At 52.3% G+C, this 15,798-nt stretch overlaps 1 protein-coding gene across 1 annotated transcript in view; it reads right to left on the bottom strand.

Moving 5' to 3' along the window:
* Nucleotides 1-14,974, bottom strand: part of smg6 (SMG6 nonsense mediated mRNA decay factor) — a 26,212-nt gene extending 11,238 nt beyond the window's left edge. Inside the window, 11 exon segments of the mRNA XM_079738960.1 lie at nucleotides 5,507-5,698; nucleotides 6,860-6,938; nucleotides 7,540-7,646; nucleotides 10,149-10,259; nucleotides 10,497-10,689; nucleotides 11,380-11,535; nucleotides 11,537-11,617; nucleotides 11,619-11,785; nucleotides 11,787-12,136; nucleotides 12,622-14,133; nucleotides 14,884-14,974. Of these exon segments, the coding sequence (XP_079595086.1) occupies nucleotides 5,507-5,698; nucleotides 6,860-6,938; nucleotides 7,540-7,646; nucleotides 10,149-10,259; nucleotides 10,497-10,689; nucleotides 11,380-11,535; nucleotides 11,537-11,617; nucleotides 11,619-11,785; nucleotides 11,787-12,136; nucleotides 12,622-14,133; nucleotides 14,884-14,968 (3,033 nt within the window). The 5' untranslated portion in view covers nucleotides 14,969-14,974.
* Nucleotides 14,975-15,798: the final 824 nt, after the last annotated feature.

The raw sequence follows: 15,798 nt of genomic DNA, 5'->3' as shown, positions 1-15,798 counted from the left end.
CCCCTTTCAGATATCATCTGATCACATGATCACACTCACCCCCTCTCAGATATCATCTGATCACATGATCACACTCACCCCTCTCAGATATCATCTGATCACATGATCACACTCACCCCCTCTCAGATATCATCTGATCACATGATCACACTCACCCCCTCTCAGATATCATCTGATCACATGATCACACTCACCCCTTTCAGATATCATCTGATCACATGATCACACTCACCCCTCACAGATATCATCTGAATCTGATCACATGATCACACTCACCCCTCTCAGATATCATCGATCAACATGATCACACTCACCCCTCTCAGATATCATCTGATCACATGATCACACTCACCCCTCTCAGATATCATCTGATCACATGATCACACTCACCCCCTCTCAGATATCATCTGATCACATGATCACACTCACCCCCTCTCAGATATCATCTGATCACATGATCACACTCACCCCCTCTCAGATATCATCTGATCACATGATCACACTCACCCCCTCTCAGATATCATCTGATCACATGATCACACTCACCCCCTCTCAGATATCATCTGATCACATGATCACACTCACCCCCTCTCAGATATCATCTGATCACATGATCACACTCACCCCTCTCAGATATCATCTGATCACATGATCACACTCACCCCTCTCAGATATCATCTGATCACATGATCACACTCACCCCCTCTCAGATATCATCTGATCACATGATCAAACTCACCCCCTCTCAGATATCATCTGATCACATGATCACACTCACCCCCTCTCAGATATCATCTGATCACATGATCACCCTCACCCCCTCTCAGATATCATCTGATCACCTGATCACACTCACCCCCTCTCAGATATCATCTGATCACATGATCAAACTCACTCCCTCTCAGATATCATCTGATCACATGATCACACTCACTCCCTCTCAGATATCATCTGATCACATGATCACACTCACTCCCTCTCTCAGATCTCAGCGACTGATCACGTGATCAGTCGCTGAGATGGTTTGCGTCCTCTGACCCTGAGACAGGTCTGCTGTGGTCGGGCGTGGCCATAGCGCGCTTCTTTAAGGCGTGGGACACACCGGCCCAACCGTTGGACGTGTGAAACGTTTGGGGAGACTTTGACGAGTTGGATGGTGTCTGGTCCGGCTCAACATGTGACAGCGCTGGCGGTCTGAGGGTCGGAGCCATTGGATACTCGCCATTGGTTGTGTGCTAGCGAATCAGCGCAGTGTGTGGGAGGGGCGGAAAGTGATGGTAAACAAACCACTTAAACAGAGATGGAGCAGAGCTACAAACTTTACTTCGGTGTTGCATCGCATTTTGGGATATTTCTACATATTAGTATTGCATTCCACCAACGGATGACCAGCCAATCCCTTGTGCGCTTTGTTTTCTAATCTGATACTCTATGGCGGGGGTCACTAACAGGCTGGACCGCGGTCCGGGTCCGGACCCAGACGCCGTCCTATACGGACCCGGACCTATAGTAAAAAATTAAGTATTTTAAATGTTTACAGGGCGCGAACGGCGCAGCGTTTCTAGACTTTACGGTACTGGTTTAGCGAATCAGGAAATCCACTGACCAATTGCATTCGAGTTAAGCCATCCCACGTGATGCTACTCAGCCAATCGAATCTGTGCATTCCCGGCGCAGGCTGCCCGTCTCACAGACAGTGAGCGATCATGCGAGAGATGAGAAGTGCGAGAATTACAGAGAAAAAAGTCAGATAAGAGTGAATGATACAGCGGGAGAAGGCAGATAAGACAGTGGGAGAAGAGTAGGAGTAAGTAATACAGTGGGAGAAGGCAGATAAGACAGCGGGCGAAGAATGAGAAAGACAGCGGGAGAAGAGTTAAAAAGACAGCGGGAGAAGAGTTAAAAAGACAGCGGGAGAAGAGTGAGAAAGACAGCGGGAGAAGAGTGAGAAAGACAGCGAGATAGACAGAGTGAGCCGGAGTCAGAAAAATAACTACACATGGCGCTCTCTAAGAAGAGAAAAGTGGACAGCGAAAACTGAGTTTTCAACCCAGAATGGACAGACTCATTCATGTTCATTCTTCCCACTGGAAACACAAAACCAGTCTGTCTCATATGCTCAGAGACAGTGGCACTCATAAAAAGTGGCAACGTGAAACGCCACTATGAGACAAAGAACAAAGTTTTTCACCAGACATACCCCAGTGTTTCCCCCACGTTCACACAGAATTTTGAATGAATTTTCTCCGCCGCTGCAATAAAAATCCTTCTCCTAATTTTTTTTTTATTTTTTTTTACGTAGCTCCTTTTAGAAAATGTACAGCGCGTAACGTCAATTGCGCAGCACGCGGCACATCGTCACGTAACCAACATCAAAGAAGAAAAATACACAGCGAGTGTGGCAGTTGTTGGCAGTAGGCTACCCTACACGGTTGCAAAGTTACATTGATTCTAGCAGTAGCGAGTGAAGCGGAAGATCGAAGAAAGAAGGAAAGAGTGAGCCAGACAGAGAGAGAGAGACAGAGAGAGAGAGAGAGAGAGAAAGTAAGTTGCTAAAATGTGTCGCTACATGACCACCAGTGTTAAAACGCTCTGAGCCCAAACATTTTATTGTATCTATAAACCGCAACCTCCGTGCCGTTTTTCCTCTAGTATTGTGTGTGTGTGTGTAGGCCTATGTGTGTGTGTGTGCGTGTTGTCGCTCTTTTTGGGATAGCAACCATGTTTAGTGTTTAAGCATTAGGCAAAAATCTGTAAATAAATTGTGCAAATTATATTTGCGTTGTGGCATTTTTTGTTTAAATATTACTATACAAAAATATAAAAATCTGTAAATGAAGACACAAAAGGCAAAGTTACAACACCAATAATCCCATCTACAGTAATACACAGGACTGTTTGAATAGGATTTAAATGCATATTCTCCTCTCAAAGTGCACCAGATTCATGCATTCCAATGTAAAGGGTACAAAAAAATATCGGCCGGGGGGGCATGCCCCCCGACCCCCCTAGAGGGTTCGGGGACCACACCACCGCTGCTGAAAAAAATCCTGCGGGAAACACTGTACCCACTCAAGTCTGAACTGCGGTCACAAAAAATAAGCAGTCTCAGAGCCCAATATGAACAATCCACCCGGATCCTGACCCATTCATTCACTGCCCAACAACGTGCTAATGAATGTTCCCTCAGTCACTTGGATTTTGGGTCAACACAAAAAGCCATTTACTGATGGAGGGGTTGTCAAGGAGTGCAGTAGCTGAAACCTTACTTGAGGGGAAACAAAAAGAAGAGCTTTGTGACAAAATAAAGCAAATACCCATGTCAGCATCATCAGCCACAAAGAAAAGTGAAATGTTAACCCAGGATGTGCTAGCCCAGCTGGATGAAGCCATTCATAAGGTACCATGTGTAGGCTTAGCTGTAGATGAGTCCACTGATATGTCTGACAATGCTCAGCTGTTAATTTATGTACGGTTCTTCAACCAAGAAAAGAAAGAGTTCTGTGAAGATGTGTTAGGTGTAACTCCCCTTAAGACCAGTACAAGAGGAGAGGACATCTACCTGGCCATTAAGGAGATGTTAACAAAGCAAGGAATAGGGCCAAAACAAGTGGTTTTAATAACCACAGATGGAGCCCCTGCCATGATAGGGAGAGAGAAAGGAGCTGTGGCAAGAATGAAAGAGGACAATCCTGAGCTCATCTCTTACCACTGTATAATACACCAATCTGTCCTGTGCTCCACCCTGTCAGATGAGCATGCTGAAGTGATGAACACAATGATGAAGATGATACATTTTCTCAGGGCATCCTCTTCCTATCAGCATCGTATGCTCAGGGAATTCCTCAGAGAAGTTGATGCAAACGCTGATGATCTGTTGCTGCACAACAACATGAGATGGCTTAGCAAAGGCAGGGTGTTAGAGCGCTTTTGGTCCATCAGAAGGGAAGTAGCAGCTTTCTTGGAAGAGCTCAGAAGTCAGAAGGCAACAGAGTTTTCTCTCTTTTTAAAAGATCAGAAAAGGATGGATAATGTGGCCTTTTTGGTTGATATCACTTCACACCTTAATGAACTTAATTTGAAGCTACAGGGCAAGGACAATACAATTAGTGAACTGATGACAGCTGTCCACTCCTTTCAGAGGAAACTAGAGGTGTTCAAGGAAGTCCTGCAGGGAGACTGTGCACACTTCCCAGCAGTGCAGGAACAGGTTCAGGGACAGAGAGATGTGTCTTCTTTTGGTGACTTCACTTTGTTCATTCAGAACCCATTTCTAATAACAGATGTCAGTGGGTTCTCAAAGGAAGTCACACAGCACTTCAAATGGGCAAATGCTGGGCCTCTCCAGATCCAACTGATTGATCTCCAAGCAGATGTGGCGCTGAAAGAGCAGTTTGGAATAACTGACCCCTCCTCTTTCTGGCTCCAAATGGTCTCTGAGACAGCTTTCCCAGGTCTGAGGAAAGTAGCCCTGTACACATTGACCATGTTTGGCTCCACATACAGCTTCGAGGCAGCTTTCTCTGCAATGAACATAATTAAAAGTAAATATCGATCCAGGCTCACCAATGACCACCTGCACATGTGCATGAGAATGGCCCTGACATCATTCCAGCCTAGATTTAAACTCCTGGCAGGACAAGCTAGTGCTCAGTTCTCTCACTGAACAACAGAAAGTGGGGGGCGGGGGGTGCATAAAAGAGGGAAAGAAAGAGAAGCTAAAACTGTTCAATTGTGTTGAGATATCTGTTTTTGAAATTGGTTGAGACTGTTAAAACGTTATAAAAGAAAAAGGGGAAACTCAAGCTGCTGCTATACTTTATTTAATTTTTTAAAAATAAAGTATATATTTTATCTTTATTTTAAGATTATTATTATATTTATGTTCACCATTTTGACTTTAAATGCAGCCCTTCTTTTACTTGAAGAGATTAGTTTCAGTTGAGTCAGTTGAACCTCCTTAAATAATACATATCTTCAGTATTATCTGTATAATTGTATAAAAGTGACAATAAATATTGTCGAAATGTTTTTGAATTGTTCTTCCTATATTGATCTGTCAGTTGTTGATTACATGCAGACGTTGATACAACTACTAGGCTACTTCAATATATATCACACTGAATCATAACGCAAGTTAGACATAATGATCCGGACCTTTGCTTGAGGACATTTTCTTTAACTGGACCTATTTGAATTTTAGTTGAATACCCCTGCTCTATGGTCTGTACTCCGTTCCATCATTTCCTGTTTTCATGTTTTGGATTGCTAGCGCCACCCGGTGTTAAGGAGCAGTCGTCTTCGCGGTGTTCTTCTGAGCGGGTCAGACGAGAGGCCACGGAATGCTGGGATAAAGGCAGGCGGTTGGTTTGAGTCTGGCGCTGTGGGGATCCTTAATGGGACGCCTGTTTGTCTGGATGCACAGCGGGTTTCTTAATATGCTGTCCGAGTGATGAAGGCGTTTCAGTTGATTGTGTTTTGGCTATTTGCATGTTTGTTAAGTGTGTTGATAGACAAGTGTTTCAAATCTCCAAGCTTCATTAAGGATGTGTGTGTGTGTGTGTGTGTGTGTGTGTGTGTGTGAGACCTTGCGTCTGGCTTCCTCAAACAGGCTCGTCAGGCTCTCCTTGGCTGTGAGGATGGGGTTGGACACGGCCAGGCTGCGCATGTAGTAATACACAGCCTCCAGCTTCCGCTTCTGAGACACAGAGGGACGGAACCAGGCAGGGGGGGGTCAGTACTGGGGAGGGACGGAACCAAGCAGGGGGGGGGGTCAGTACTGTGGAGGGACGGAACCAAGCAGGGGGGGGTCAGTACTGGGGAGGGACGGAACCAAGCAGGGGGGGGTCAGTACTGGGGAGGGAGGGGTCAGTACAGAGGGGGGGGGGGTTCAGTACTGGGGGGTTCAGTACTGGGGGGTCAGTACTGGGGGTCAGTACTGGGGAGGGACGGAACCAAGCAGGGGGGGGGCAGTACAGAGGGGGGAGGGGTCAGTACAGAGGGGGGGGGGGGGTCAGTACAGAGGGGGGGGGGGGGTTCAGTACTGGGGGGTTCAGTACTGGGGGGTTCAGTACTGGGGGTCAGTACTGGGGGTCAGTACTGGGGGTTAGTACTGGGGGTCAGTACTGGGGGGTTCAGTACTGGGGGTTAGTACTGGGGGTCAGTACTGGGGGTTAGTACTGGGGGTTAGTACTGGGGGTCAGTACTGGGGGGTTCAGTACTGGGGGTTAGTACTGGGGGTCAGTACTGGGGGTTAGTACTGGGGGTCAGTACTGGGGGGTTCAGTACTGGGGGTTAGTACTGGGGGTCAGTACTGGGGGTTAGTACTGGGGGTCAGTACTGGGGGGTTCAGTACTGGGGGTCAGTACTGGGGGGGTTCAGTACTGGGGGGTTCAGTACTGGGGGGTTCAGTACTGGGGGTTAGTACTGGGGGTCAGTACTGGGGGTTAGTACTGGGGGTCAGTACTGGGGGGTTCAGTACTGGGGGGTTCAGTACTGGGGGGTTCAGTACTGGGGGGTTCAGTACTGGGGGTCAGTACTGGGGGTCAGTACTGGGGGTCAGTACTGGGGGGTTCAGTACTGGGGGGTTCAGTACTGGGGGTTAGTACTGGGGGTCAGTACTGGGGGTTAGTACTGGGGGTCAGTACTGGGGGGTTCAGTACTGGGGGTTCAGTACTGGGGGGTTCAGTACTGGGGGGTTCAGTACTGGGGGGTTCAGTACTGGGGGTTAGTACTGGGGGTTCAGTACTGGGGGTTCAGTACTGGGGGTCAGTACTGGGGGGTTCAGTACTGGGGGGTTCAGTACTGGGGGTTAGTACTGGGGGTTCAGTACTGGGGGTTCAGTACTGGGTTGCCCTACCGTGTAGACTGCTAGCAGCGCCAGCTGGTTGTAGGGCCGTCCGTTCTTCGGGGCTATCTGCTGGGCCCGCAGGTACCAGCTGGAGAGCAACCAATCACAAACCATCAACCAACCTCATGATTGGTCCAATGTCCTCTGAGTGGTCGTTATAGTGGACGGTTCTACTTCCTGTATTGACTGACTGATCTTCAAGGGTTTGGATGTTTTACTACGCCATGGTAGGTAGCACATTAGCTTAGCACACTTAGAGTGAAACAAGTGAAGATGGCCGACTGAGGGGGATACCTTCGATTAAAATAAGTAAAGATGGCCGACTAAGGGGTTTACCTAGATTAAAATAAGTAAAGATCGCCGACTAAGGGGTTTACCTAGATTAAAATAAGTAAAGATGGCCGACTAAGGGGTTTACCTAGATTAAAATAAGTAAAGATGGCCGACTAAGGGGTTTACCTAGATTAAAATAAGTAAAGATGGCCGACTAAGGGGGATACCTTAGATTTAAATAAGTAAAGATGGCTGACTAAGGGGTTTACCTTAGATTAAGATAATTAAAGATAGCCAACTGAGGGTTTACCTAAAATTAAGATAAGTAAAGATGGCCGACTAAGGGATTACTTTAGATTAAGATAAACAAAGATGGCCAACTGAGGGTTTACTTTAGATTAAGATTACTGACTGACCTGCGGGCCTTGCCGTAGTTGGCGGAGTCGCTGGTCTGCTCCCGGTAGCGGGCGATGTCTCCCTGGCAGATCATGTAGCGCTGGGCACTGAGCAGAGCGTACTTCACCTGGAGAGACCAGAGAACAGAGACCAGGGAACAGAGAGACCAGGTGATCAGAGACCAGGGAACAGATACCAGGGAACAGAGAGACCAGAGAACAGAGACCAGGGAACAGAGAGACCAGAGAACAGAGACCAGGGAACAGAGAGACCAGGTGATCAGAGACCAGGTAAACAGAGACCAGGGAACAGAGACCAGGTGAACACAGACCAGGGAACAGAGACCAGAGAACAGAGACCAGGGAACAGAGAGACTAGGTGATCAGAGACCAGGGAACAGAGACCAGGTGAACACAGACCAGGGAACAGAGACCAGGGAACAGAGACCAGGTGAACACAGATCAGGGAACAGAGACCAGGGAACACAGACCAGGGAACAGAGACCAGGTGAACACAGACCAGGGAACAGAGACCAGGGAACAGAGAGACCAGGGAACAGAGACCAGGTGAACACAGACCAGGTAAACAGAGACCAGGGATCAGAGACCAGGGAACAAAGACCAGGGAACAGAGACCAGGGAACAGAGACCAGGGAAGAGAGAGACCAGGGAACAGAGAGACCAGGAGACAGAGACCAGGGAACAGAGAGACCAGGGAAGAGAGAGACCAGGGAAGAGAGACCAGGGAACAGAGACCAGTGAACACAGACCAGGGAAACCAGACCAGGGAACAGAGAGACCAGGGAACAGAGACCAGGGAAGAGAGAGACCAGGGAAGAGAGAGACCAGGGAACAGAAACCAGGGAACAGAGACCAGGGGACAGAGACCAGGGAACAGAGACCAGGGAACAGAGACCAGGTGAACACAGACCAGGGAACAGAGACCAGGGAACAGAGACCAGGTGAACACAGATCAGGGAACAGAGACCAGGGAACACAGACCAGGGAACAGAGACCAGGTGAACACAGACCAGGGAACAGAGACCAGGGAACAGAGAGACCAGGGAACAGAGACCAGGTGAACACAGACCAGGTAAACAGAGACCAGGGATCAGAGACCAGGGAACAAAGACCAGGGAACAGAGACCAGGGAACAGAGACCAGGGAAGAGAGAGACCAGGGAACAGAGAGACCAGGAGACAGAGACCAGGGAACAGAGAGACCAGGGAAGAGAGAGACCAGGGAAGAGAGACCAGGGAACAGAGACCAGTGAACACAGACCAGGGAAACCAGACCAGGGAACAGAGAGACCAGGGAACAGAGACCAGGGAAGAGAGAGACCAGGGAAGAGAGAGACCAGGGAACAGAAACCAGGGAACAGAGATCAGGGGACAGAGACCAGGGAACAGAGACCAGGGAACAGAGACCAGGGAACAGGAACAGGAAACAGAGACCAGGGAACAGAGACCAGGGAACAGAGAGACCAGGGGAACAGAGACCAGGGAACAGAGACCAGGGAACAGAGAGACCAGGAAACAGAGAGACCAGGGAACAGAGACCAGGGAACAGGAATAGGGAACAGAGACCAGGTGAACAGACCAGGGAACAGAGAGACCAGGGAACAGAGAGACCAGGGGAACAGAGAGACCAGGGAACAGAGACTAGGGAACAGAGACCAGGGAACAGAGACCAGGGGAACAGAGACCAGGGGACAGAGACCAGGGAACAGAGAGACCAGGGAACAGAGAGACCAGGGAACAGAGACCAGGGAACAGAAACCAGGGAAGAGAGAGACCAGGGAACAGAGAGACCAGGGGAACAGAGACCAGGGAACAGGAACAGGGAACAGAGACCAGGGAAGAGAGAGACTAGGGGAACAGAGACCAGGGAACAGAGAGACCAGGGAACAGATACCAGGGAACAGAGACCAGGGAACAGAGAGACCAGGGAACAGAGAGACCAGGGAACAGAGAGACCAGGGGAACAGAGACCAGGGAACAGGAACAGGGAACAGAGACCAGGGAACAGAGAGACCAGGGAACAGAGAGACCAGGGAACAGAGAGACCAGGGAACAGAGACCAGGGAACAGAAACCAGGGAAGAGAGAGACCAGGGAACAGAGAGACCAGGGGAACAGAGACCAGGGAACAGGAACAGGGAACAGAGACCAGGGAACAGAGAGACTAGGGGAACAGAGACCAGGGAACAGAGAGACCAGGGAACAGAGACCAGGGAACAGAGAGACCAGGGGAACAGAGAGACCAGGGGAACAGAGACCAGGGAACAGATACCAGGGAACAGAGACCAGGGAACAGAGAGACCAGGGAAAAGAGACCAGGGAACAGAGAGACCAGGAAACAGAGAGACCAGGGGAACAGAGACCAGGGAACAGGAACAGGGAACAGAGACCAGGGAAGAGAGAGACCAGGGAACAGAGAGACCAGGGGAACAGAGACCAGGGAACAGGAACAGGGAACAGAGACCAGAGTGCCGTGTTTCACTTCAGATTTCAAGACTATTACCAATATCACAGTGAATACATACGGTCACCCCAACCCTTGTTGTCAGTTCAGGTTCAAGCATTGAAACCCAGTGCACCCTGGGTAATGCAGTCCCCTCGGTTTGCCTACCGTTTTGCGTAGGGGTCGCGCTCTTATGGCCACGCCGTCCATGTAGTCGTCCAGCTTGAAGTGAAACGCCGCCTGCAGCTTCTGGAGCAGAGTGTCGAAGAACACAGCCCCCTGTCACACACACACACACACACACACACACACACACACACACACACACACACACACACACACACACACACACACACACACACACACACACACACAAACAGTGTTGAATCGCCACATCTCAAAATTAAGTGATAAAGAAAAGGCTAATGGAAGGTCCTCCTGATGATAATCTAACCCCTGATACAGATATAGATATACACTGTATATCTATATATATCTATACAATGTGTGTCCCACCTGGTGGAGCAGCGCCAGCAGCAGAGTCCTGACCCCGGGGGCCTGCTCGCCGACCCCTTCCTTGAGGTGCAGGCGGAAGCGCTCGATGACCTGGTGGTAGACGTTCTTCCACAGGGCCTGGTCCACGCTCTGCTGGTCAGCAAACTCAATGTCCGTCAGGATGACCTGCTGGTACACTGACAGTAGCTCCAACCTGAGAACCAGGGGGAAGGAGGAGAGGCAGGGAGGAGGAGGAGAGGAGGAGGAGAGACAGGGAGGAGAGGAGATGGAGGAGGAGGAGGAGAGGAGGAGGAGGAGGAGGAGGAGGAGAGGAGATGGAGGAGGAGGAGGAGGAGATGGAGGAGTAGGAGGAGAGGAGATGGAGGATGAGGAGGAGGAGGAGAGGAGATGGAGGAGGAGGAGGAGGAGGAGGACAGGAGATGGAGGAGGAGAGGAGGAGGAGGAGGAGGAGAGGAGATGGAGGAGGAGAGGAGGAGGAGGAGGAGGAGGAGAGGAGATGGAGGAGGAGGAGGAGGATGAGGAGGAGAGGAGAAGGAGAGGAGGAGATGGAGGAGGAGGAGGAGGAGAGGAGGTGGAGGAGGAGGAGGAGGAGGGGTCTGCAGGTCAGTGGAAGGGTCTCCCCGGACACACAGCAGTATGAGAGACTGATCAGAGATAAGCTTTAGGTTCATAGTCCCTCAGCAAGAAGTAAATGCATTCTAACCCCTTGTGATAGTTGATCATAATATAACACATAACATAACACCATGAGGGTGGAGGTTATAGACTACATAACACCATGAGGGTGGAGGTTATAGACTACATAACACCATGAGGGTGGGGCCCTGGTCCGGAGCCAGGCCTGGCCCCCCAGGGGCCTGGTCCAAAGGGCCCTGGTCCTCACCTGAGCTGGGCCATACGCTCCAGCCCCTCTGCACTCAGGTTGTCTCGGGACAGCAGGTTGTTGATCTGCAGCTCCTGGGCGTCCGCCCCTCTCAGCAGGCGCCCCAGCTCGCCCCGGTTCTGCTGCTCCACCTCCTCGGGCGTGGCCCCTCCCCCCCCCGGCCCCTGGGGGCCCCGGCTGGGCGTAGCCAGCCGCCCGGTACCCCCCGGGGGGCGGGTACACGCCGTTAGCAGGGCCCCCCGTAGTAGGACGGGCCCACCTGGTAGGGGTAGGGGTAGCGCTGCGCCGCGCCGGGCCCCGGGGCGTGGGGGCCCCCCGGGGGCCCAGCGTAGCCGTAGGGGTTGTCCGAGGTCTGGAACTTGTAGTAGGCGGCGGGGGCGGCCTGCGGGCTGGGGAAGCCCCCCCCCCTGGAGGACGGGCGGGCTCCCCGCCGCCTCGTCGTCCGTGTCCAGGAAGTGCAGTGGCCCGTAGCCGCCGCCCGTCTGCAGGAACATGGGCGGCGGCAGGGGCCCGAGCTGGGGGCCCCGCTGCAGGGCCGGCTTCTGCTCCGGGTTGTTGGGGTCCCAGAGGCGCCTGCTGCCCCCGCCGCGGCCCCCCCGGACCCGGCCCACGGCCGCCCCTCGGACCCCCCCGAACAGGAGCCGGGGCCCGGGGCTCGGGGCCCCCGGAGAGGTCCGTGTGGGCAGGGAGAACCAGGAGGCCCCGGCCCCCTCCCGCGCGGCGCCGAGCTCAGCGGGCGCTGGGGGGCGCTGTCGCCCTGGGGGGTGGCGGGGGGCTGGTCCAGGGACACACGCAGGACGCCCCGCCCACCCTCCCTCAGCGGCCGCACTCTCTCCCTCTCCCCTCCCCTCTCTCGCTCCCCCTCTCCTCCTCGCTCCCTCTCCCCTCCCCTCTCTCGCTCCCTCTCTCCTCCCCTCTCTCTCTCCCTCTCCCCTCCCCTCTCTCTCTCCCCTCCCCTCTCTCTCTCCCCTCCCCTCTCTCTCTCCCCCTCTCCTCCTCGCTCCCTCTCCCCTCCCCTCTCTGTCTCCCCTCCCCTCTCTCCTCCTCGCTCCCTCTCCCCTCCCCTCTCCCTCTCCCCTCCCCTCTCTCTCTCACCTCCCCTCTCCCCTCCCCTCTCTCTCTCTCCTCCTCGCTCCTTCTCCCCTCCCCTCTCTCCCCCCCTCTCTCTCTCCCCTCCCCTCTCCCTCTGCCCTCCCCTTTCTCCCCCCCTCTCCCTCTCCCCCCCGTCTCTCCTCCCAGTCCGTCTGTTCTTGGCGGGAGCGCTCGTGTCGCTGCCCTCCAGCGACTCGGTGGAAGACTGCCCGTTGGCGGCCCAGCCGTCCCGGTCCCTCCTCCCCTCGGCCTGCTCGCGGCGCCCCGCCCCCGGCCGTTGGAACGCCGTCCTCTGGCCGCTCCTCCCCCCGGGGGGGTCGAAGCTGGCGGCGCTGCTGGCTGAGCTGCTGCTGTAGGTACGGTCTCGCGTGCGCCGGATGTCCGACTTTGAGTAGCGCTTGGAGGACGAGGAGTTTTTGGCGTTGGGTTTGTTCCTCTCGCCGCTCGCCGCCGCCGCCCGCTCTTGTCTGCCACCAGCAGCGTCTCTCTGCTGGTCTGGGGCCCGGCTGCTGCTGCTGTTGTCGGGTTTATCGGTCCCTTTCCGGTTGTCCCGGGTCCGGTTGTTGTCTCTTCCCTTGCCCGGCTGGCTGGTCTCCTGGCCTCGACTCCCATCTGACGCCCGCCTGTTTGTCTCTTCTGGACCAGGGTCCCGCTTCCTCTCGCTCTTTCCTCCTCCTCCACCACCTCTCTCTGCTACTCTCCCAGACTCGGGGAGAGCTTCCTTCTTCCTACCACTCTCTCCTTCTCCTCCACCACTCTCTGCTACTGTCCCTCTCCCAGTCTCGGGGAGAGCGTCCTTCTCCCTCTCGCCTCCTCTTCTCCTCCGGTTTCCTCTCTCCCTCTTCTTCTCGGGGGTCTCTCCTTCTCCTTTCTTATTCTCCTCGGACGCCTTTGATCTTTGGCGTCCTGCCTCCATGTCCTCCTTCCCGGCTGCTCCTTCCTCCTTCTCCTTCAGGCTGAGCTTCCCCACCTTGTTGGCGAGGGTCTCTGGCGCTGGCTCGCTGGTGGGGAGCGATAGGGGTCTGTCTGGATCCCTCCTGGCATTCTTGCGGTTCTTGTCGTTAGGCCTGTCTCCGGTGGGCTTGCCGCCGTTCCCCCTGTTCTCCTCCCCTCCTTCCTCCTGTGGGGCCGAGGGTTTGCCTCCTGCCCCGGCCTGGGTGTGGTTCTGGGGCGGGGCCGAATGAGAGCTCCTCTCAGGCGGAGATCTGGCCGGCTCTCTGTCTGCATCCGGCTCCCGCTCCTGGGCGCTCCGCCGGCTCCCGGGCCGGTAGAACTCTTGGTCCGGTTTCCGCGCCTTCCGGCTCAGATGTGCGGCGCTGGCGGTCTCTTGGAGTTCTTCCTGCGTTTCAGCAAAGTCGTTTCCTGGAGCTTCTTTTGCGGGCGGGGGAGGCGCGTCACCGACCGCCTTCCTGACGCTCTGCTTGTTGCCACCGTGGCCCCTCGGGCGGGCTCTGGGTTTCTGGCCCTCCGAGAACTTATCAGGAACCATCTTGTTGTGGGACTGGGGCGAGTTCACGTTCTCCTGTGAACCACACAGACTCGGGGGGGTGTTCTCTCCCTCACTGTCATGGCCACGGTTTACTTGTCCAGCCATTGGCTGATAGATGTTCAGCTGAGGGCGCTTCGCCTCACGCTTCTTCTTCTTCTGCTGCTGATCTCCTGCTGGATAAGAGACAACAGGAGAAAGTGAGCCCATCTTCAGTCAAATAAGCTCACATTTGAAGATTACATTAAAAAGCTTCGGTATTCTTGCCTACTATACAACATTTGCAATAAATAATATTAGCAGCCAAGAATCTCAAGACACAAATTATTGATTTGAAATTGTTTTTTCATTTTCAAAGCGATAAGGACTGACCCTTATTTTGCAGGCCAACTACTACAAATCCCCGGGAAATAACGCTGCTGGTTCATAATATTACAGCCATATATTATACTGGTGTATCATACTGGTGTTATTATACTGGGGTTATCATACTGGTCTTATTGTATTGGTGTTATTACACTGGTGTATCATACCGGTCTTATTATACTGGTGTATCATACTGGTCTTATTTTACTGGTGTATCATACTGGTCTTATTGTATTGGTGTTGTTGGGTAATTCCGACACTGCGGAACTTTAGTTTAATCAAACACTTCATAAGCCATATAACATATATCAGGGTTTCTTCACCACACGCTGAGGTTCTCTCGGATCACGGATCCGAGAGTTATTATTATTATTAGTACAGATCAAATGTAATGTCAGAGATGAAGTTCTGATTCAAACATAAACAAGGCGGGAGCGGAGAGTCGCAACGCTAACCTGGGAGCTACTGGCTAACAGGAGCTGAAACAGGCCTAGTGCGTCCTGGTTGAGAGGCGCTGGGCTGCTTTCAGCTTTACTTATTAATCGATTATCTGCTCTTACCAGTGCGACCAATATCAATCAAACTCGACGCTTCAGCTCGAAGCTCCGCGGCTGAGATTCGGACTCGGTCAACTTCCTCCGCCATTTTGGATTTCAACAAAACAAACAACATCTGTACGGCGGCCGAACGAGTTCAAAACAGTCCGCGAGAACCTAGGCTGCAGCTCCACACACTGACCGCCGGGGGGCCGAACGAGTTCAAACCAGACGAGAGAACCCAGGCTGCAGCTCCACACACTCACCGCCGGGGAGCAGTGACAATCGCTTTCCTCAATCAATTCTTTGACATCCAACGACTGATTTTTGCATGAAAATAGAAACCAGGAACAATTTCGAATGAAAGAAGTAGTCATACTGTGGGTTTTAAAAACAGAGAGGCAGAACAAACAACTTTCATTTATTTTTTACCTTCAGGCGACACTATTATGTTTCTTATGTTTAATATTTAAACTGCATGTACATCTTTAGACATGCACATCTTTATTAGCATGCCAATAAAGGCCTAGCTCTTTTGAGTTTAAATAATTGATTGAGAAATCATACCTATTTGAAAAGTCTTAAAAGGTGACACATTATACCAACAAGTGTGAGTGTGATTAGCCGTTACAAGCCGTTTTGAAAGTCTCCCTCTTCTGACATCACAAGTGGGCGTGTCCACCTAGACTTGTGATGGATAGATCAGTCTACCAGCCTACCCCGTGGTCTGTAGCAAACGTTGCTCATCTAGCGATCATACGTCTAGTTGGACACGCCCACTTGGGATGTCAGAAGAGGCTGATTTTCAAAACGGCTTGCTAATCACACTCCCACCTGGTGGTATAATATGTCACCTTTAATTAAATAGGCTCCAACGTGAAGCCAAACTGACACATACAGACAGAAATCAGACCAAAGGAAAGACAGAAGGAAATAAAA

The sequence above is a fragment of the Pollachius pollachius genome (genome assembly GCF_949987615.1).
Source record: "Pollachius pollachius genome assembly, chromosome: 6".
NCBI lineage: Eukaryota > Metazoa > Chordata > Actinopteri > Gadiformes > Gadidae > Pollachius > Pollachius pollachius.
The sequence above is the reverse complement of the archived record's forward strand: the minus strand, read 5'-3'. Positions and strand labels throughout refer to the sequence as shown.